The sequence below is a fragment of the Phocoena phocoena genome, chromosome 1 (genome assembly GCF_963924675.1).
Source record: "Phocoena phocoena chromosome 1, mPhoPho1.1, whole genome shotgun sequence".
NCBI classification, from domain to species: domain Eukaryota; kingdom Metazoa; phylum Chordata; class Mammalia; order Artiodactyla; family Phocoenidae; genus Phocoena; species Phocoena phocoena.
The window spans coordinates 118751311-118775416 of record NC_089219.1 but is presented as its reverse complement, the minus strand read 5'-3'; the positions used below and the strand labels follow the sequence as shown (position 1 = coordinate 118775416).

At 41.2% G+C, this 24106-nt stretch overlaps 1 protein-coding gene across 2 annotated transcripts in view; it reads right to left on the bottom strand.

Annotated features, from left to right (window-relative positions):
- Positions 1-10816: 10816 nt before the first annotated feature.
- The window catches only part of DDR2 (discoidin domain receptor tyrosine kinase 2), a 154867-nt gene continuing 141577 nt past the window's right edge, over positions 10817-24106 (bottom strand). Inside the window, exons 12-18 of one of the 2 annotated variants that reach the window (XM_065874192.1) lie at positions 22761-23019; positions 21161-21384; positions 19794-19921; positions 17168-17359; positions 16640-16874; positions 14546-14695; positions 10817-11155 (exon numbers count right to left, since the gene is read on the bottom strand). In XM_065874192.1, the coding sequence (XP_065730264.1) occupies positions 11021-11155; positions 14546-14695; positions 16640-16874; positions 17168-17359; positions 19794-19921; positions 21161-21384; positions 22761-23019 (1323 nt within the window). In that variant the 3' untranslated portion in view covers positions 10817-11020. The remainder of the gene's footprint in view (positions 11156-14545; positions 14696-16639; positions 16875-17167; positions 17360-19793; positions 19922-21160; positions 21385-22760; positions 23020-24106) is intronic. The other variant, XM_065874201.1, reaches the window with a different exon arrangement.

Below are 24106 nucleotides of genomic sequence, written 5' to 3'. Positions count from 1 at the left end.
GGTCGCGCACCCTATCACCACGCACCCTGAAGCAGGTACCGCGCAAGGCTTCTCACAAGTATTATACTTTGACCCGTATCCCCGCCCCGGCCGCGCCCCCAGCCCTTCAATCAGGGCCCGGCGGGGCCCCGCCTCCCTTTGCGTCATCTACTTCGCGCTGGGCCCCTCCTCCATCGCAGCCCGCCTTCCGCTCGCGGCGCGGGGGCGGGGATGGAGTGAGATAGGCCGAGGGGCGGAGCCGCATGTCGCCCAAGGCCCAAGCCAATCCGGGCTCTCCCCGCCCCAGACCCTGCTCGCCCCGCCCCTCGGCGGAGCAGGTGTCCCGCCCCAGACCCTGCGCGCGCCGGTGGCGAAAGGCGTTTGTCTTGCTTGGGTTGTTCTCCCAGCAGAGCGATAGGGTCCGGACTTCGTGGTATACACAGGGTCGATACCCTGGCGCCTCCGATTGGCGCTTCACTGCAGGAAGACCTCAGGATATTTGCACCAGAGCTCCTTATTTTAGAGGAAAGGTTTGAACCTAGGAACTGAAGTTTGGGGACTATCATCTACTTAGTTTTCCATCCAGGCACTGAGCCACTTAACAGCCCAGCTGCCCCAGGACTCCTCCTCCTCTAAAAAACTCATCTTCGCGAAAATGAACATTTGTTTTATTAAGAACTTTACGTAGAATCATGCATGAAGTACCAATTTTCAAAACTTGGAATATGGTATGGAACCAGAGAATCTCAGAACTCCGTAGGACGCAATGGGTCGTGTACTCTAACCTCCTATTTCATTGTGTTTCAAACTCTTTGTGGTAAAAGACCCGCTTTGTTTTTCAAAGCCATCCCAGATGGGTACTTTTGTAATATACAATAAAAATAAATTACTAGAAAAATGAAATAAAATGCAAAAGGCATACAAGCCCCAATTTTTTTTATTAGCTTCAACAGATGATACTCTGCCAAACTGCTATAAAAACTTACTTTAGCTTTCTGGATTATTGTGGACTGGTAACAATGTGACCATCACCAGTCCCGGTCCACACTAAGGAATGCTGCGCATCATGTATCAAACTCTGTGGAACACACTTTATTTCACAGCCTGTTTCAAAGTTTTAGTTATTTATAAACAGCAATGATCTCTGAAAGATATGACTGAGATCATTTATATTGGCTTTTGAATATCCTAGAGGTTTTGATTAATTTGGTATCAGTTTAGTGTGAGATAAATCTTATACCAATAAAATTAGACTGAAAGAATAAATGTGATTATTAAAGATTTGATTCCTAAATTATCAATTCTTCTTTATTATTTGGGTGAAACTCAGCTCCTATGCTTTCTTTTTTTTTTGCGGTACGCGGGCCTCTCACTGTTGTGGCCTCTTCCGTTGCGGAGCACAGGCTCCGGACGCGCAGGCTCAGCGGCCATGGCTCACGGGCCCAGCCGCTCCGCGGCACGTGGGATCTTCCCGGACCGGGGCACGAACCCATGACCCGCTGCACCGGCAAGCGCACTCCCAACCACTGCGCCACCAGGGAAGCCCTCAGCTCCTATCCTTAATCCCACTTTCAACTATTCTAAGAGGCCACAATTTAATAATATTTTCTCAGAGTCCTGGGGTAAAATTAACCCCATGTTGGGCTGCACCCTGCAGTCTTGCAATCCTTGCAACTGCCCAGTCGCTAGACCAAAGAAAGAACCAGAAGTCAGCTACAGAGACATCAACGATTTATTGCACAGGGAACCTTACAAGTCAGAGGGAATGATCCTGGAGCGACACCCCACAGTGTATGGCCAACAGCAGGCAGGACAAGGCAGCAATCTTCGCTACACAGTAGAGGAGAAGGTTATCAGTAATAGGGGATTTGACATCAAAAGAGCTCCTTGGTCGCCAGGGGGACTGCTGGAAGGTCTTGTTCTTTGATTTAGCAACCATTGCAAGGGCCAGATTTTCTTGTTGATGATCAAACATACTGGAGTCATCCTGGTCCTCGGGCTAGAACAATAGTTAGCTGGGGGTTGGGCTGATCATAGGGGTAGTTACTAATTAAACTTTGCGCTTAGGAGAAGGAGGCAGTCATGTGCATAAGGTAAGGGTGAGGCAGGGCCAGGTAGGGCAGGGCTGTACAGAGAGCAAGAGAGAGGCCATCTTATAAGGCCTGACGGTACACTCCAACCTTTAGAATCTAGACCCAAAGTCTCCTTTTAGAGTGTCTTAGAGCTCAGAGATGACTTGTAAAACGAATAAGAGAGGGGACACAAGGGTTGTGTGGCTATCCTATGAAAAACTCATTCCTACAAATAAGGTGAAGATGCAGCCTCTTCACAGTCTTAGGGGGACAACCAGTGTAGGACTGACTGTGACTTAAGTGAAGGCCTGAAGACTTCAGAGCAAGACCAGCAGTCTCTCCTTCCATCATGGTGTCCGTCCAAGCCAAGTGAGGAGACCTTGGTCTCCTCCTCCTTCTTTCAAATAAAGTTGCTTACTTTCAAGGTTCTGCAACCTTTGAAAGACAGGCTGAACTGCTAGAGGTGCCAGAGAGACAAGGAGAATAGAACTCTGTTGATGACAGATATTTAATTTTGTATTCTAAAAATATTTTATCACATGTAGGATACTGCTCAGTAAGAGTCATAATGCATTTTTATTTACAAGTAAATGTAATTTTTTTTATCATCTCAAACTAGTCACCTTGAGTTTGTATTGTTCATGGACTATTTTCCTGGAAATACCAGAGGGAAACATGGTATACAGTGATCCCATTTATCCCAATCCTTGGCCCCATGATTGGAAGAGTAAATGTAGCCACTTTACCTTTGACTGTCTATTCGCTACTTCATATAATAAATCTGCCTTTACCCTAAACCCTGAAACTGATCTCTTATTTCTTTTATCGTGCCTGAAATAGCTCTTAGGTAGATAAAGATGAGTAAAGTTATCTTTAGCCTCCGTAACAGAGCTCTGTTCTGGGCCCTTATAATTCTCTCCAGCACTAACTTCCTTCTGGTTTGCAAACAGGGGCAAAAGAACAGCTGCCAGTGGGGTCATGTGACTTTTCTTGTAGATATCTTTCATCTCTTTTTTTCTTCAAATCACTATACAACCAGCCTGGTGCAAAACTACTTTGAGAGTGGGATTTTACCCATTTCATTAGATAGTAAAAGGTCATCTGTCACTTATACTTAAGAAGCTATTGTTCTGGAGGACTCAAGGACCAGAGGATGTTATAAGTGTATACATTACTTTTTCAAATACAAATGAGTATAAAATTATCAATGGAGATATATCAGTTTTCTAGTTCTTAGCACTTGAAAAATGCAGTGCCCTTCAAGTTGTTAGTTAAAATGTAAAAGAGCAGACATAATCTCCGTCCTCAGTAACGAATTATATTTTCAGATATATGCATAATATGTATCTATGGCTTATCACATATGGACGCAAATGTATCACTCATGTCTACCTTTAAACTTAGGCAATAGGTGTTGAGAATAGAATTGTACCTCTTTGAGCATCTCTGCTGTTCCTGTTTATTTTTTTTTTCTCCTTCACCCCCAATACCCCACTCTCACTACACAGATACTTGAACACCTGGCCTTTAGTCCTGGAATCAAACCAGACACTCTGGTGGTCAGAGTGTAACATTCATGAGTCCTCTGGTTATGCTCTGGGAATTTATATCCATTCCCTTACCTACTATGGCTGTCACCGAAAAAAAAAATAAGTTCATATTACTCAGATTATTAAAAGTATAAATGTATTCTTCAGGGACCAGGTAAGAATGTATATTGTTTTGGGTGGTTCCATCCTACTCTCTATTATGAAGACTGAGTCTGTATTCTGGTTGTTCATAGTTTTTTGTTGCTTTTTGTATGCGTGAGCAGTCTTGAGACAGACGATATTTGGATTTAGAAGGGATTTCGGTGTATCAAACAAGACAACTTTGTAACAACAATAATAAAGGATCCCTAATTCTGGACTAGATTCCCTAGAACTGGACCAATGTGAAAACATAAAATCCCAATCTCTAGTATGTTTGGGTATGCCAGGGACCAAGGTGATTTTCTTCCAATAAACAATCAACTAATATATGCAAGGCCTATGTAAATAACCCTCTGTTGGATAACCCTCAACAAACAGGCATCCACACCACATACACCCCTCAACTGTGTCCCCACCCCCCATCATTTCTCCAAAAAGGATGTAAGGGAGTAAGGAGTTAAGGGTAATAAAACCCAGAAACAGTGCTATTTTCACAGAAAAAAGGATCCGTCGGTAGCATATTTCTTTAATCATTGTTATTTACAATTTATCATCTGACAGACTTACAGAGAATAAATAAAGAAAAGACAATATACAATTGGTATATCTCATTTCTTTTTCTAATACAGAGAATTTTTATGCATTCTATTTTGGAATGACTAAGAAAGTTTTAAGCAAAAATTAAATCAGTTTGCTATTTACCCCTTGACAAGACACATCATCCTCCAAAGCCTGCAGAATAAAGCCCAGATGTTTCCTCCTCATAGGAAGAGTGCACCACATTGCTTCAGAAAGTCAATCCTCAGAAAAAATTACCAGACAACGGGGTAGAAGAATAGGATATCATGAATAGTAAAGGACATAAAATGAATAGGCTAGATTACAAACTCTTGGTGCGTTTGTAGGAATCCACTCAACTTTCAATTATTTCCAAGCCTCTTTTCAAGAAAACAGTTTTTCACTGCAAGTGATTACCTATCCCTTTGGGCTTTCCCTTGAGTCTCTTTGCAAATTGCTTTACATGCAATTGTGAATGTGGGTAAGCATGGGCTAGCTTGGGACTCCCATCTTTCTCCTTTGGAGGCCCGTGAAGTTGTTGACAAGGTGTTTGCAAGAGAAACTAAAAATCTTGTTCCAAAAGAGCTGGGTTTGGGGCCAGGGTCGCTCCCTGCTCTTGATGGGGTGCCATGTAGAGAAGTACCTTGCATTTCTGTCTAAATACCTCAAAGAATAAGACATTTCCATAGATCAATTTCACCATCAGTAAACCTAGAAATGGAGGATGTAACTTACAGGTACAAGTCTGGGCACTTTTTCCTCTTTCCGCCTTTGAAAATAAACCCTCTACATTACAGCAAAGCAATTTTCCCTAAATTCACCCCAGTTATGCCAGATGACAAGTTTCTGCTTCTACCTTTTATTCATTCAAAAAACAACATTTGTCAAATATTTGTGGTGTGCTCACTATGTGCTAGGAACTTTACAGGACATGGGGTATACAGAGGTGAACTCACGTATAATCTTGTGACCCTTAAACAGGGCAGCTTAAAAATGCCATCATAAAACTCAAAGCTGTAATCCACAAAACCAGAGTTTCAACTCCCCTATCCCCTCCAAACCTCTGGGCTACAGCTGCAACCTACATGTTGCAGCTGTATTTGCATTTAATTTGGTCCAATGTGGTTGCTATTCCATTTAAGAATAGACTTTCAGGCAAATGAAACTTCTCTACTATTCTGAGAATAGTGTTTTGATACTCACTAGGCGTCTCTACCATTGTACTCTATTCCTTCCAAAAGCTCTCCCTGGTGCCATTAATGAAGTGCCACCTTAGCTCTTGACCAAAATTCTGATTTATTCTAAAGTCCTTTCCTTGCCATCATACAAATCCTACTTGCAGGGACTGCAGAAACCACCTATAATTAATCTCCTTCTATCCTAGCTAGTGAACTGTGGGTCTTACTGTCCTTTGTGTTGCCTGATTTTTCTAAGCTGTTCTTGGATTGTTTCAGATGCTGAACAGCCAAACTAGTCAGAAAATGTGGAAACAATCTAGGTAGGATATTGCTCATTGATAAAGGAACAGACCAATTTGTTATATTCTCTTTAGGATTTTATAGAATTGTATCTAGACAATGTCTTTCCTGATGCAACCAAGAAGACCAGGTTACAAATCAGCAAGGGTTAAAACTATCCAGAAATGAAATGTGTACATGTGAAGAACTAGTGAAATCTGAGTAAGGTCTGTAGTTTAGTTAATAGTATTATACCAATGTCAATTTTATGGTTTTGAAACTGGACTATGGTTACGTAAAATGTTATCAATTGGAAAGCCTGGTGTTAGGGAAAGGCCACTCTGTACTATTTTCTTGTGAGTCTTAAAGCATTTCAAAATAACAAATTGAAAAAAAAAAAAAAAAAAGGATACAGCAACTAAACAAATTACCCACCACGGTCTGAGCCAAGCAATGTAGCTAATTGTAGCAGAGAACTCAAAATGCCAGAAATCCAATAAACATTAACCATTCCAGTCTCTTTCCATCTCAATTTAGCATTCCAAGACATTTACCAAGTGGAAAAGACATTCATCTGTTTCTATAAAAATGTTAAATTTTAATTCAGAAGGAAATTCCAGCATAGATCTGGATCTGTGTCTTCCAGAAACATATGCACTGCCAGAGGTCAGAGGTCTTACTGAAAAGACTAAGAAGGCAAATTCCAGGTCTATAAACTCAATTTAGGATCAAAGCCTTACTACCTCTATACTGGGAGTAATTTAAGCCTTAACTGTAATTTTCTTCACTTTTGGGGTATATTTGGGCAAAACAGATGCTATTCTGTTTTAGACTATTTCCTTGGAACATCTTCCTCTCTTTCCCCTTCTTCAGCTCTCCTTTACTCAAAACATATGGCTTAGCCCCACATCATGGCTTTCTTGTAGGAAGTCTGGATGAGACTAGCAAAACACATGGTTCCAACATGGCATGTACCTCTTTGTGCGGATATCAAACAAGATTTAGTCTAGTTTAACTTAAACCTGTTGTTCCAATGTTTCCCTGTGGCCTTTCTAGGCACAACAGTGATGAGCATTATTTAAAATGGATTTCATTAACAGAAGCAAAGAAGGGAACACAAAGCCTCATGAGCTAACATAAATTCCCCATCTCTTGGTCTTCATTTCCAAAGCAGCACTGGGAAAGCCATGTCCTGTTCAGACAAAGAGTTGATTTCTTCTCACCACCATTAAACCCCAGTACCTGAGGTGGTCTAGAACACATGTGTTCAAACTGTCTCCCTCTCCCACTTCCTGTGAGATGAAAAGGTCATTCCCTGGTGGTTGCTTGTGTGTTTTTATGCTCATGCTGGGCTTCCCTTTTCTTAAATCTCTGAAAAGCTCCCTTCCATGTCATACTCTGCACCTGACTTTTCATTTTTTAAATAAATACTTTTATAATCTCTATCATCCAGAATTGCTTCTCTCTCCATATACATCTATCTTTTATCTTCAACACACTTACTTTCTGTCCTCTCTCGGCTCTCTCTTCAGAGAGATCTGCTTTCATGCTTCCGAATGGATTCTCAACAGCACCCCCTGTGTCTATCTTGCTTGCCCTGACCTCCCCCATCCTTCTCACGCACTCTCCATTATCCTTTACTATGTAGTCTTCTTTCTAACTCCCACGTGCCCCGTCCAGTCACATGCACGTTCATTTATTCATCCTTTGCTCCATTTCCATACAATGCCCTTTGTCATATAGTCTTATAAACTTGCAAGTGATCTTTCCATAGCATTAAAACCACTTTTCCCCCTCGGGGGCCTCTTTCTACTCCAGATCTTTTCTTAGCACGTATGTGTCTGGACAGCACATCAAGATTTGGACTTAGCTATCAGCACATTCACCAGCAAAAGTATACATTTAAATCTGACTACCCCAAAACCACAATCTGCACATAAAATATTTCACATATATCATGAAGAGGATAACTTCCTAGAAAGGTAACAAGGCCCCACAGTTTCTCATCCCTTTTCCTATCTCCTTTTCTACGTAATTCCTAGCTTCATTCTTCCAATTTGGATTCCAGCTACCTTTAAAGTCTACATACTAAGCCTTTGCCATTGCGCCCTGTTGGGTCTCTCAGATTTGTGCTGCTAAACTCGATGGGTCTGACTAAGGGAGAAGTTAAAACTGTATCTGTAGTACCAAAGCCTTAGCGCCAGAAAATGGTGCCTTCCTCATCTCAGAAAAAGATAACTGTACCTGACAATACATATTTGCCAGCTGCTTGAAATAGATTACCTCTATGACTCAAGGCCAGAAAAATCCAGACATACTAAGTTCATTTTAAATATGATTTTTTTTATGGGATCATGAAATGCAGTGTATTGACGCAGAGTTGTAAAAAGAAGTAAGTGGAGAGATATAAGGTGAAGGAAGGAGAAATTATGTCTTTCCTCTTGCCACATAGGAAGTCATGGCCTGGTCTGGATGTACTCCTGCCAGAAGTACGTGGATAAAGGAGAATAAGCTTCAGGCCCTGATTTCAAGTCCCTATGATTCTACTGAAATGGAATGATTAACGTGTCAACTTGACTGGGACATGTAGCACTCAGATTAAACATTATTTCTGGGTGTTTCTGTGAGGGTGTTTCTGGATGAGATTAGCATTTGAATTGGTGAACTGAGTAAGGCAGATTGCCCTCTCCAATGTGGGTGGGCATCATCCAATCCAATGAAGCCCCGAATAGAAGAAAAAAGTAAGGGGGAGTTTGCCCTCTCTGCCTGACTGCTTGAGCTGACACATCAGTCTTCTCCTGCCCTCAACTGGGACTTATACCATTGGCCTTCTGGTTCTCAGAACTACAGCACCAGCAGCTTTCCTGGATCTCTAGATTGCAGGTGTCAGATTGTGGGACTTCTCAGCCTCCATAATTGTGTAAGCCAATCCCCCCATTCCATATACATATATAGTCTGTTAGTTCTGTTCCTCTGGAGAACTCTGAATAATACATGAAGTTAACACTGATCTTGGGAATGTAGAGAGTGTGGCAGGCCCCAAGTATAAAAGAACATGTCTGGCCCTGCATATATCAAATGAGATAATGTATGTGGTATACTACATGGTAAACTTTAAAGCACTGAACAAATGACAGGTGTTACTATTACTACTATTATAGTGGCTTCCCTACATGATCTCTTTTGCTGACCACGATCTTCAGAGAAGGAGATGATCAGATAACTGAGTCTGCATCAATTGTAGATCCAGTTATCCAATGAGCACTGAACGTATCAGAACTGGAAGAGACTTCAAGACCATCTCATCTAACTTGTTCCAATAAAGAAACAAAAGTCCAGAGAAGCAAAGTGACTTATCCAAGATGATACACTTGGCTTGAGGCAGAAATAGGGTCACAGCTCCCAAACTGATGTTCTCTCCAAAGTTAGTCCTGGGAGACACTGAAGACCAGACTCACAAGACAACCATGGGGAAAGGGTATTTTCTAGGGGAAGGAAGATGACCCACAAAATGAACCTTGGGGATTGGGGATTTATGCTTCTGCTGTGGTCTGGAGCAACGCTGAAGGCTGGACAGGGGGAAACACTCAAGTTCCTGAGAGACTGTGTAGAAGGTGGGCTGGGTGAAGGCAACAGAAGCAGACCCAAGGGGTCAGGTCTATTTCTTCTAAGTTTGGGAAGCTTATATTGTGATCTTTTCTTGTTTCTTCTCAGAGGGAATTGAGGGTTCTCTTTCCCTGTTTCCTACTGAATCTGAGGATCTGTGGAGTGTGAAAGCTCAGAATCTGTTCCGAGGGGACTCTTATTTGACAGTGTTATCAGTATCCATGGATTCTGAAGCCAGAGCCTCAAACTTTCTTTTTCTGCTGGTCATACCATCTCCAAGGCAAGAGTGTGAACACCCAGCAACAGTAGCGAATGACTCCTCCACGCCCAACCTGCTCCTCTCAAGGGACTCCTAGGGTTAAAAGGACATTAAACATCATCTCCCACAACCACTTATGTTTGAAACCCTATTGACAAAAGGACAGTGACAAAGGACTCCCCATCTCTGGAGGCAGCCCATTCATCCTTGCACGTTCTACCTCTGGTTATGTTTTCCCTAAGAAGGAGTGGAAATCAATCTCCCTGTAACTTCCCCTCATTGGTCCTCAGCCAACCCTTTGGGAGTGCTCAGAACATATCTATTCCCTATTGTGCATGGCCTTCAGATTTATGCCTGAGAAATTCAATCACCAGCCCTTGGGTTCCATTTGGTATTCATCCATTAAAAGAGTTGGAAGATTTGGAGAAGATGAACCAAAAGGCCTAGGATCAAGATATCAAAAAACAACAGTTTGTACCGACTCAAAATCAGGCTCTTACTAAAACACATACCTGAAAATGTCTGAACAAGACAAGAGGAGGACCCTCTACAGAAATGAATATCACATCTGTTACCTGTCCTCCACAGGTCTCTTTTCCTGTGTCCATTCTCTATTCAAGAATATTTCCATGCATGAGGCTTTTTTTTGTTTTTGTTTTGCAAATGACGATTCCTGTTCATATAGCCTTGCAGTAGATATTCTTTCCTATGTACATCCTCTGTATTTCCTATGCATATAGATCTCAACCCTGATCCCTGCCCATGAACAAACAAAACACCCATTCAAAGAAGGTGGGTTTTTTCAAGCATGTTAACATCTACTTTGCCGGGAGAGGAAAATGCAGAGTTCAGGACGTGTCTACAGGCCGAATTAGGAAATTAAACCATTGGTGACTAGTTACTGAATACCATTTCATCAGATTCTCCACACTTACCAAGTACTTTCCCTAAGTCTAATCTCATGTTTCCTAAGACATTACTATTCTTCAAGTGTTTTCTTTCTGAAACCATTTTTTTAAAAAAGATGACATGGAAAACATATTGTAGAATCTACACATTCATAAACACAAGCATATTTAACCTTTATAAATTATCTCAATTATCTAGCCTTTGTTATCCAACTTTTTTAGTATATCAAGTAAGATTCTTTACTAGATTTTATCTGCCCTATTCTGCCCTAGGCTTTTTTTTTTCTTTTTTAGTTCTTTAATGTAAAAAAAGTATATATGTGTCGGGGTAGAGAGTGGGGGAGTGGAGTGGAGGGAGACGAGGGACAGAAAGAGATAAAGGCAAACAAGCCTCTGTCTCTCAGGTCCATTCAATGTCCAAATGGAGTGGCTTAGGCGTGGGTGAGTGGTAGGTCTTGTGAGGAGGACCTGTTGCCAGGCATTGACAGCATCACTCGTCCCCTTGCTGAAGAAGCAGAAGGTGGATTTCCTGGAAGGAGGGACGGTGCTTGGTGTCTCTTCTCCAGCAGCTGAGCATCAGCTTATACACAGAGTCAGGGCAAATGGCAGGCTGGGGGAGGTAAGTCTTTGGAAAGAAAAATGAACAAAAAATGAGACTATTAAGAAGAGCGCAGAGAAAGGAAGAGCAGTTGCATCATAGTATGAGTTGCCCACTCCCCATTTTCTTGGACTTGGAAAGTGAAACGAGTGGGGTGTCTGTTCTTCCTATTCATGAGAATTCTAAATCCCATCAGTCCCTTTTCCATTCCTTTTGTCTTTTCCAGTTCTCTGGAGCAGAATTTCCTGATGGGCCATCCTGTGGTCCCTACCATCATGGAAAAGATGAAACTGAAGGAAGAAGACATCTTAGACTGGAAAGCAAGTGATTAGAACACCAAACCTCTATTTATAGCCTAGCCACAATGAGATTTATTCTGATTGAGCCAATCGTGGCAAAAGGGCAGAAAGTATATTAGTTGCCTCAGCTCCTTTATTGGAATAAAACCCTAGTCACTGAGATGTGGGATATATCCATGTAGCTCCTAACCATAACCTTCTCTGTGCTCCCTCTCTCCTGTACTGGCCCAGGGAGAGAAGATTGGATTTCTTCCTTACATTATTCACCAATATTTGTACATTTACCCCCTCTACAGCCCTGCCCTGAATTCCAGCCTAGAGTTGTATTTGGCTCTACTCCCAAAGAACCAGTTACTGACCGCTTCCACCAGCAAGATGCCACTCTGCTGACTCCAGGTCATCTTCTGTTTGCCTGTAATCTGTTACTGTCATTTCCTTACCTATGTTTTCTAACACCTTGGTATATTGACATATTCCTAAAGCAAACCTAAATTTCTCAAGCTCTTTGAAACATGGGTCCAACATTTGCAGCTGGTAAATCATTAACTATTTCCATCTTGCCTTCTCCCACACCAACACCAGCTTATGTCATGCTTCATAATGAAGCTCTACCTTTAATTTTTTGAGGAACCTCCACACTGTTTTCCACAGAGGCTGCACCAATTTACATTCCCACCAACAGGGCACGAGGGTTCCCTTTTCTCCACATCCTCACTAGCACTTGTTGTTTCGTGTCTTTTTGATAACAGCCATTCTAAAGTTGTGAGATGATATCTTATGATGGTTTTGAGCATTGATTTTTTTTAATTTAAACTTTAGTTATTTATCCATTCATTCATTTATTTATTTTTGGCTGCATTGGGTCTTCGTTGCTGTGCATGGGCTTTTCTCTAGTGGCGAGCGGGGTCTACTCTTCGTTGTGGTGCGTGGGCTTCTCATTGTGGTGGCTTCTCTTGTTGCGGAGCATGGGCTCTAGGCATGCGGACTTCAGTAGTTGTAGCTCGCGGGCTCTAGAGCACAGGCTCAGTAGTTGTGGCGCATGGGCTTAGTTGCTCCGCGGCATGTGGGATCTTCCCAGGCCAGGGCATGAACTTGTGTCCCCTGCACTGGCAGGCGGATTCTTAACCATTGCACCACCAGGGAAGTCCCAATTTTTAATTATTTAATTCCATTTAGACCATGAGCTTTTAAGAAAAGTGCTATCTGAGAATTCTTTACAGTTTGTAAAAATAAACTGAAAACAAAAATGTCAAATACATTTTAAAATTATTGAAATTATTGTTATAGACTTCCAATTGAATACAAAAGATTTAAGATTTGCTTAAGCTGTGAGCCCTAAGTATAAGATTCTTTCTAGAATTTGTGCTACTGAAAAGTTTTCTTCTGCATTATATCTGCTATGTTCAACAAGTTGGTGACATTGTGCCATGTGAAAACAAATTAGATCACACACGTCTAGTCTAGAGACCATAAAATCCATCTAGCAGCTGATAGTGTTGAGAAATTACCATCCTTAATTCTAATGTCAAACTTTTAAAATTTGAATACTGAAATTTTAATAAAATTTAAAGTAATTAAATTTTGTAAATTGTAATAAAATACAAATTTAATAAATTACGTCTAGTAAGTCCATATGTTAAATTAAATAAACTTTTATCAAAAATTTAAACTTATAGATGAGAAGCTTACTAGCATATAATGGTAATATTTGGCTTTGGCCTTGGCTTCAGTCAAATGTTTGACTTTACTATTCAAATGCAAAGCAGACAGTGGACATGAGGTGGGGGGAGGGGAAGCATGCCTTTCTTGCCTGAATGTTTGATAGTTCAATTTTGCCTCGTGTACATTTTTTTTTCCATGTGGGATTTCAGTCACTGAATAATAAGATGAGGGAAACTGAAAGGTTTAAAATATTCCTCCCTTTGCCTACAATTCTAGGATGTACTCAAGTTAGAATCATTATGATAATAAAATTACACTTTCTAATTGAATGCCCCGCCTTTAATTGGCCACAAGAATCTAGTCGGTCAACCAGGTGCCCACGATGTGCTACTAGTCCAGGAGAAAAAACATTTTTCTTCGTTCTACTCTCTTATCTCATGCACACGGGAGTAAAGCTGCCCTTTGCCAAGGTAAGAAGGCAATTACCTCATAACCGAGATAGATAATTTAGATATCCTGCTACCAAAATATCTACAGAGTATCAAGATAAAATTCTAGGACCCCTCCTTCCTATTTTTAAGCTGCATATTGTATAATCTCTAGTCATTCCCTTATCTTTTGCTTGCTTTGAGCCATTCAAGCCACAGAGGATCTACTTTTAATCTTCAGCAAGAGCCTTCTCCCTCTCCTCAACTGTTATCATCTTCCTGCCTGAGATGCCACACTCCAAGTGTGTGCTGTAGCCGGGCCACTCTGGGGTTTCGGTGCTCCCACCACCAGCGAGCTTTCAATCCCACGTCTCACAGGAACTTTAAGCACTGAGTCATCCAAAGGAAGCTTGTAGTATCTTAACTAGGAATTGGGGCCCTTGTAAGCTAAGAAGCCAGCTTTTCCTGAGTCCTGAGATGCCCAGCAGCTGGGCCCAGAGGTGCCTTCCAAGAACAGCAAGGCCAGGATGTACCTGAAGGTCTCTGGACATGTAAGTCAAGAAACATTTCTAGACAGTCCAAACCAAATTTTTAACGAATGCTAATAAATCCCTTATTCACTTTTAAGCTTACGTTTTTGTTCCTATGTTTCTCAACCAGGAAGACAAACCATACAGCCTAGACCAGGAAATAGATCAAATATGAGAGACAGGATTTTATGTTCTGGTATCTCTGAGTTGGGGAGCAGCCTGAGGGGACCCCTCATGTTCTCCAATGATCAACGGGTTGACACATGGATAAAGCAGAGTGTATGGATGCCTAGGGAGGACCTTGGTCTTTCACATCACCTGGATAATTAGTGCCAAAAGTTCTTGGTCTTTTACATTAGCTGGATAATTAGTGACAAACAACTATGATCCAGGTAGCCCATTTTCCAGCTCAGACCTATCCTGTTAAGTCAGAACTTTTCTTTCTCTCTCCTTCAAGAGCACCCAAGGCCACATCTCTCCACCCCCAACAGTTCTCACCTGCCTCCCTTGGTCTCGGAAGAACTCTCCAGTATTCTCGATGACCTGTTCATCTGACAGCTGGGAATAGGGCTGTTCCTGGCAAAAGGTGAAGGTCTCCCACAGAGTCACCCCGAAGGCCCACACATCACTTGCTGTGGTGAATTTGCCCTGTTTAAATAAGAAAAAGAATAATCTGTGCATAAGAAGAGCTGATTAGGTTTTCATAATCTGGAGTTTTGCCACTTTTACAACCCAGGGCAAGGAATACTGGGACTGCCAAGATACTCATGGGCCATCTGGAAACAACAATAGGAAGTTGTCTCGATGCCAAGCTACAGGCCCTTTTCTCACCCTCAGGATCTCTGCTGAGGTATACTTCTCTTGGAGATGAGATCCAAGGGCTGAAAAGGATGCCGCCGTAAGCTATCTGACTCTCCTAGTGCATGTTAGAAGGTCAAACTAGGATCTAGGGTAGCCTTGGAGAAATGCCCAGGGGAAAGGCAAAATTAGAATGGGAAGCAATTGTTTCTATGTGAGAGATACGGAAATCTAGTGTAAGTGCCCCAAGTAGTCCTCGTTCAATAATTGTCACAGTCTTGAAGGACAGACTAACGAGTGACAGCAATGAGATTCAGATGCAATCAGCAGGTATTAAATACTTGCATATGTTCTATTCAATAAATACAGTGCTGACATAGATGATATTATTTATCCTTACTTTTCAGATCAGAAAAGTGAGACAAGAGGTTTATTAAAATTCCCTGGTTAACGAGACCATTAATAATGGAAAAACCGAGATTTGGACCAAAACCCTCTGAATCTTGGTCTAATAATCTTTTACACCACCACACAATACCTTTAAAGGGAGCAAAGCTTAATAATCGCATTAGAAATGAGTAAAATATGTGATTCATCTATATAGATGATAAAGATCTTTATAAGGACTTAACATAAAATGGTATATATCACAGCATCATTTATAATCGAAGGAAATTGGAAAGTACTTAAATATCAAATTATAGTGACATTATTAAATTATAGGATATATCCACACAATAGAATATTATACAGCAATTAAAATCATGTTTTTGAAGAATATTTACTGCCAGTGAGAGAGATTGTATGTGCATAGTATCATCCCAATATGTAAAATAATTATATATATATTCAGAGAAATACATGTATAGAAAAAATCCTCAAAGGAAATACACTAAAATATTAATAGTGGTTATCTTGGTGAAAGGAAGGGGATAACTATACATTTCTTATTTCAACATTAATTATGAACCCTATAAGATATGAACAAGAAACAAACAGATTAATAATAAATTAACAAAACTAGATTGCTATCAGGCTTTTCTCCACAATATTAAATGACAAAAGACAAAATTACACATACACAGCATTGTAGGAAGTAAAAGTTTAGTCTAATAATTCTATAAATCAGCTACGTGGTATAAAATCAACAGTAAATTGTCCCAAATGTGCATGGTCAGAAGATATATTTCTAAGAGGCATTTGAAAAAAACGTATTCACTTGTGGTCCAGAATACCAAGAGCCGGATAAAAATTATAAAGCAAAGAATGAGGACCGTAAAAAGTAAATTGTGTAAATTGTGAAAATCATTAAAATACAAATATAGAGATCCATCTAAATAATTAATTAGAAACATGGTTATGAAATTAATACAGAAGAAAAATATTTTGTGTGGATAACAGTTCTTCAAATGACAAGATTTTAATACTCTAAATTAATTAAGATCAGTCAGTAGGTGGAAAGGGTAGAGATGAAAAAAATGGTACTAAATCTCTTCTCATTATGGGTATATTTTTAACCTTTTCCTCCAAACTTTCTACGGTTATATTTTAACCTTTTAACCTTTTCCTCCAAACTTTCTACGGTATATATTTTCTATGTTATATTTTATCAGCAGAAACAGGCAAGTGTTAAAAATAATAATTAGTACACAAAGTAAATCATCTCAAGTCAGAGAAAATATCAAAGTCTATTTATTGTCTGCCTCCTGCTGTCTCAGGTGCACCCCTACACACTGTCTGCATCTGCCTACATGCCAGCTGCTAGGGCAGAGCTCAGAAACACAGGAAACTCACCAGCAAGATGCTCTCCCAAGACATCCAGCGGATCGGGAGTACTGCCCGGCCCTGGATTCGGTAGTAGTCACCGCTGTACAGGTTTCTGCTCATTCCAAAGTCAGCTATCTTGATGGTATAGTTCTTACCCACTAAGCAGTTTCGTGTGGCCAGATCTCGGTGAACAAAATTAAGCGAGGAAAGGTACTTCATGCCAGATGCAATCTGGGTAGCCATAAACTTCAGGTTGGCATAACTGAGGAAATATAAAGGAAGAGAGAAAGTAGCCTCTGGAAAGAGGAAGCTGTGAAAGGTACACACCCTATAGTTGGTACCAACAAACTAGGGTTCCAACCTCAACATCCCTTCTCTATTCTTTATGAATCTCTTTGCTTTCCCCTAAAGGGCAGCTGCTTTATTATTCCCTGCATACTAACCTCCCCAACCATTCCAGAACAATGATGAACTTTAAGGCTCACTGCTCCCCACTTCAGATCCCAGCTTAGTCTCATGAACACAGGGAAGAGACAGAAGACCCGGCGTATTTACCTGACAGTGGGTACGTTGCTGAAGGAAGAACTGGGGGGCTCGTGGCGGGAAAGAAACTGATTGAGATCTCCATTCTCCATGTACTCGGTGATCATGCAGAGAGGATCGTCAGTGATACACACAGCTAAGAGACGGATGATGTTTGGGTCCTTGAGCCGGGACATGATCTTTATCTCCTTAAGAAAATCATTCCTTTGGAGGACAGAGACATAGATAAACCCAGAGGTTGCCAGAGTTAGAATCAAGAGGGCAAAGAAGACACAGCAAAGTCTAGTCCTAACCATTATACTGAGTCTTGTTTCCCTTTGGATAACCTTTGAGAGAACAGAGAAATTGGTCCCTGGAAACTGTCTCATTCTACTCATCCTGGAATGCGATGTGCCCTTATTCAACTATAATTTGGTCGGGGGAACATGGACCATGACATTCACATGTGCATCCCTAGTATCCAACAGAAGGCCTGCCCCATAGAAAGTGATTAATATTTGCTAAATCAAATATATGTTGCTAAAAACTAGTCTTAAAAATAAAACCTTCAACTGAAAGTCATATCTTAAGTGCACTGGGGTCTTTACCTTTTTTAAAGCCATGGAGGGACTTCCCTGGTGGCGCAGTGGTTAAGAATCTGCCTGCGAACGCAGAGGACACGGGTTCGAGCCCTGGTCCGGGAAGATCCCGCATGCCGCGGAGCAACTAAGCCTGTGCGCCACAACTACTGAGCCTGCGTTCTAGAGCCTGCAAGCCACAACTACTGAGCCTGTGTGACACAACTACTGAAGCCTGCGCTCTAGGGCCCCTGCTCCACAACAAGAGAAGCCACCACAACAAGAAGCACGCTCACTGCAGCGAAGAGTAGCCCCTGCTCACCGCAACTAGAGAAAGCCCACGTGCAGCAACAAAGATCCAATGCAGCACCCCCCAAAAGAGAAAAACAAACAAAAAGCCGTGGAGTCACTCTATAAGTAAAGTGAAGGCACTTTTTATAAAGTGAATAACCACCCTCTGGTTTAATCTGATAATTTTTTTATTTTCTCATACTGGTTTCTTTTAATGCAGGGTGCACCAGCAGTCAGTCACAACACATATTTAGTAGCCTGTTCAAAACAGCTGTTTAAAGTTCACGGTGGTAATGCAGCGTCATTTCAAAAGAAGTACTCACTTGGCCGAAACTAATAACTGTTTGAATAGATGGTGACAACCACCCTTGAGTCACAAAGTGGGCGATAACCTTCCAAGTAGCAATATTTGGGTTAGTGAGACCACTAGCCCACATTCTCAAAACTATTGAAGCAGACCTGTTATAAGTCTCCTGTGAGTTTCCTAGGAATCCCGGACTGGAAGTCATACTATGTCAATATAAAATCCTTGAAATCAGTGTGGTCCTGATACAACACCTCTCCTCTTTCATTACCCCTTCAATCTCAAACCCAGCGGGGGGTCCATGGCTTGGGAGAGCTCAGAGCCTAAGCCATCCATCACTGCTAAATTGGAGTGGGCACAGGTGGGACACCAAACGTCACCAAAAAAAACAATGGGCAAAGGCTTTGTCACATCCCATAGTTTTTTTCTTTCATATTGCCACCTTCTCCAATCACGTGCTAAGATTAATGTCAGGAATGTTCTATCTCTCTATGGGACCCAGAGGATGTCCCTTTTCACTCATACTAGTATCCTTAAATTGAAATTCTTGCAGTTAAAATTCCAAAACCTCCACAGTTCTGTTCCCTTGCCTTTCTTTCTTCTTCATGCCATATCCTTTCAACTGCAAGACTTTTAATAAAACCCTAACACCATTTTTGGAATTTATGATAATTTAAGGAATCGGGATCATAAACTTTCTCTAAATTTGAATATCAGTGAGACACATCAAGCCAACACAAATGGGGAAATACATATGTTACCCAGATGTGCAGATTTCTCTGAGACACATACAACCAGCTTTCAACCAGCATGCCTCTCTGGGTGAGGATTAACTCACCATTACTGTAATGGAAAGGCTGTCAGACAACGGAGTGTGGCTGGAAACTGCAATTTATGTAGTAAAGGATCCAAGAGATTATTAGCCAGTTTGGAAAACTGCTAAAGGACTGTGGATCCTTTTGCTTTGAGGTCCATGGATACTTTTCCAAGTAGAGGTAGCTTCTCATTTGGGGGGTTGCTGGACATAGAAGAAAAGGAGCATAAAAGAGAAAAAAGAGGATGAGAAAGTAAATAGAGATGTGGGGGAAAAAAGGAGAATGGGAGAAACTTAGCAAGAAAGATGTGTGTGATTGTGAAAAGTCTGCAAGGGGAGGTAATGACACTCAGGCGTGTGTCTGTGTATAATGATTGAAGAGGTACGTATTCAGTCTTTAGTGTATGTTGGGGTGTACAGTGCTGTGCAAAGGGGGTTAGGAAGTAAATGTGTAGCATATCCAACAGAAAATGTACATTTGTTTTTGAGAGAGATGAGAATGAAGCTGAAGACTACTGAGCCATCAGAAAAATAAAGCACAACAATGGAAATGTGAGGTAGCTCACAGACCTTCCCATCTCAAAAGAAACAAACTGCTCAGAAGTTTCCAGGAGGGTTCCTGATCCTGAAGATGAAACACATAAAGGAAAATTTAAAATGCAGATCACAGACCTGGCATTCTTGTTGGCATCTGCTCGGAGCATTTTCACGGCCACCAGGACAGGCTGGCTGGCACTGACATCTAGGGCAAAATCTTTGTCTTTGAATTTTTCCATTCCCTCCACTTCACAGAGATGAACCTAGACAAAAGTCATCTAGTCTCAGCATCATCATTTCTCCTGAAGATGTCTCAGTACTCTTGCTGGGCATTTCCTGGAGATAAACTAACTCTTACAACTCAGGCAAAATAATCAAAAAGACCAGTAAGAAGATACGTGCAACACATCTTTGACTCAAATAACTGATTTAAGAAAATGGTAAGGTACCCAGCTAATGTGATACGTTACTGCTTTATAAAAGAAATACATTGATTGGAACATTAAATACGTGGGTGAATCTATAACATGGTATTTTATTAAAGCGTAGCCCACTATAAAATGTCATTCGGTATAAATACTTGAACTTTGATTCGAGGAAGTTTAGTTACGGGATCGTGCAAAACATAAGGCAATTTCTTCTCTAAGGTAAGCCCTTAGAATGGGATTAGCATTATCAGGAACCTCTAGGCATTACTAACTGTATAACAAGCCTGTGTTTTCAACCCAGGAGACAGAATGAGTGTATATAACACCACAAACAGATGCCGTGGACCCTTCTACCTCCACCACCACCAAACCTAACCAAGGTTAAAGCATGCCACGCGTGCTGGAAACCAATAACATATTCTTATGAAACCAAATTACATTTGGAATTTAGACGGTGGTGTTGAAGAGCTTCTGTTGCCACTTAAATCATTGCTTTGAATTCTCAGAAGGCTCATGTGACTGATGTAAGAGTGAAAAGTCAAATATTACATGCATCACTGAGGGCCATTGAGAAGTGTGTTCCTCCTTATCTTGGTTAGTGATTCATTCCCTAGTGGCTGGTTCTGGGACCAAAGGCAGGGGCGAGGTTGTTTTCTGACCATTTTACATGTAACTCCAATTAAAAGGGAAAAAACAAAGTGGCTATCCAATAGCAGGATGTTCTTGGACAGTTTATAAAAGATGATCACATCTTATGGGTCCCCACCCTTTGTAACCTGTTGTAAAAATTTTTGAAAATATTGAATGTTTTTCAGAATATATAAGTCTAGTGACTTTCCTGCTTTAAAAACTCTTATATAGAAATCAGAATTCCCAGGATTTCCACAGCTGTTTGACAAAGATGAGGCTGACCAATACTAGTCTTCTAGAGAACAATGCAAGGAGAGACAAGTGGAGGAGACATTTGATGTGAATCCACTTTGGATGGGACAGTTTGCTCTACTGACCATTTTTATTCAACCACTTCCTTTGAACGGCCAAGGACTGGAGGCCCCACTCAAAGAATCAGCTCACCTCCCCAAACTGGCCTTCTCCCAGCTTCTCCTTGAAAGTTAAGAGTTTCCTGGGGAACTCTTCCACAGCCACATCTTTCCCCGAGAGCAGGTCCATGGTAATGGCAGGCACGGAGTAGGTGTTGCCTCCAGTCACCCCCTGGAGGTTCACAATGTCAGCTTCTGCATAGTGGGGCACACCCTCAGGCCCACTGGGCTGGACTGGCTTCACAATGCCACTGCAGCCTGCAAAGACAAGGACAACGAGTCTCGTTCCAAGGGGCCTCTTTGGAGATATCTTCAAGAAAGGAAATATGAGAGGAGAGCGAAAACATGCCCCCAAGACAGCCTAACCTACGCCATGACATTCTTACTTGGAGAATGGTTCCTCTGGAGATTATTTCTTGTGGTCTCCAGAATGTAGGCACCATTTTATCTCTTATCCTCTCCTCATAACTACGTGATCATTAATAACCTCCTTGGTTAACCTTGTGGAATTGTAGTGAAGCTCCAGGAAGGCTCGCTATACTAGTTGGGGCAGGAGTATTAAAGTTTTAGGATTTAATGGCATATTTCCTTAATTTTAAGATATAATCACTAATTTTAATAACCTATTTCAGGGATTAAAAACTGTGATTAAATTTATATCATCTAGCTTAAGACACATCCTAACTTAAAAAATATTAAAATATGAGGGGGGATGTTTTAGACTTCAGAAAGTAGGTAGATCACTTTGGTTCGGCCTAGGAAATAAATTACATCCTTATTCTTGCTGTCTCTCTAAAATTCCCATAGTTCAATACACTCCTTCAATGTTTGCTATCCACTGAGTGGTAAATACACATTAGTTTCCTTTCTTCCTTTGGAAGGACTCCCTTGAAAAGCCTCTGCTCTCATGGTTAGTCCTGCTACTTCTCCAATCAGCTCTCCCCTGAACACCATCAGTCCTCTTCCACTGACTGGGGTCACTCCTTGGATGCTGACATTATGGACAGAAAAGCTGCTCTGAGCCTCAGCGATGACCCCAGCATCCCCTCTGATGTCACTCTGCAGCTCTTTTTAAAAGACACTGGAATGTGAATCAATTGGCACCATTTTACCGAAGCAACGCTTTATTGAGAAAAGACAAGAAATATTTGCTCTCATAATAAAATCTTGTATTAGTCAAGTAAATTTTCACCAAAGAGAAATGAACAAAAGTTAAATAACTCAATTATCTAGATGACTAAAACCTGGGAATTCTAGGATCTCTTTAGCTTCGTTGTTTTTTCTCCAAGTGAAATTCTAGTCCTGAATTTACCCCTATTGGTGTTTGATGTTGGGTGAATACCTTATCTGGGCCTTCTCACTTTCCTACTATGAAAAATGAGAAGGTTGGACTAGTTGGACTGTTTAGGTTCTTCTGGTGTTAATGCCTTAATAACGCATTTTATTTATTTTTCTTCTTCTGATATTGGGTCCCTCCAAACATCTGCTACGTGCAGTAGCAAAGGAGAGATGTCCAGATTCAATTAGGAGCAGCAGTAGACCAAATCTAGAAAGACAGTGTGGACTTCCCAGGAGAAGGTGGACTTCTCTCGGCTAAAATTAGACTTGGTTGAGTAGAAGCAATAGTGTCACACCTTCATAAATCTTGTCCCTCAATTTTCTGCTCACTGTTTCATCCTCACCTGATTCTTCCTCCCCTGGAGCAAATTCTGGGAGTTTCCGTATCAGCCTGGACGGCTCCTGGTAGTCAGGGCGAAGGGGAAAGATGCGATCGTAAGTGGAGTTGGACTCCTGCTCGCTTGGTGATGAGGAGCGGTTATTGTTGAACATGCTGGACTCGCTTGGCAGGGAAAGGCTGACTGTCATTTCATCATCCAGCATCCTCCGGGAAGCCTGAAAGAGAAGGACAGGGGAGAAAGGCATGTTGACACAAAAGGGATCATCACTCCCTCCTCTTCTTAAACCCAGCTCTTCCACTCAGATGAAATAACTCTCTAATACTCAAACTCCAGAAGCAATGCAAGTGACAGGGCTTCAGTCTGGTTCCACAAATGCCTGTGTTGTAGAAACTCAGAATCATCTTTCATTTCTTCAAGGCAGAATTTGACTTCCAAAGTTCTGCACTGCCAACATTAATTAACTTCCATTGAAACACTTACAAGCATTATTCACGTGACACCATTAGAACCTATCAGTAGCCAATCAAAGAGTTTCTCAATCTTAGAGTTTTCAATGTTCTGTTAAATAATGGGTTTTCCTGACACCACTCAACTGATTGATTTTGTGTAGGCATAAATTAAAATGCTTATTAACGTAACAAATGTGCTGTAACATGATGAATCTGTAGTTCACCTGACCACTCTGGCATTGTAGATTAGGGTAATACCCCCTTGACCCTGCATTTTCACTAACCAAAAATAAAATGGCTACAAAATAAGAAAGGAAAGCCCTAGGTGCTAGGGATACTAACATGAATTATACCTAACACAGGAATAAGAAGAATAAAATAGCTAATTGTTCCGTCATTCTATTTAATATGACCTGCCTGCTCCTTCAAAAGGAAAATCTCATAATCTAAGTATAGGTGACTATTTGGATTTAAACACATGAAACGTTCTACTCCAACAAACACACTTTGGGTGCTCAGTGGAGAAACTTAGATGTCTGCTCCATACCCTAGACTGAGTTCCCTTGTTGCAGTAATATCCTCAATACTGAGCATGGAGCCCAGCACATAGTAGGTACTCAATAGATATCGGCTGACTCTCTCAAAGAGAGAATTCTGAGGACACCACTGTAAGTATCCTGCAGATAATGCTACAGCATAAGGCTATTTTGAGCAATGTATTTGGAATACATAGGTATGCTTAAGGGTCTTCTACAAAAAAGTTCTTTCCCCCAGAAGAAATCCTATGTCATTCCAGAGCATCTTGAGTTATCTTACTCAGGATGTACAGGGACAGAAAGAATTTCTTGAAGG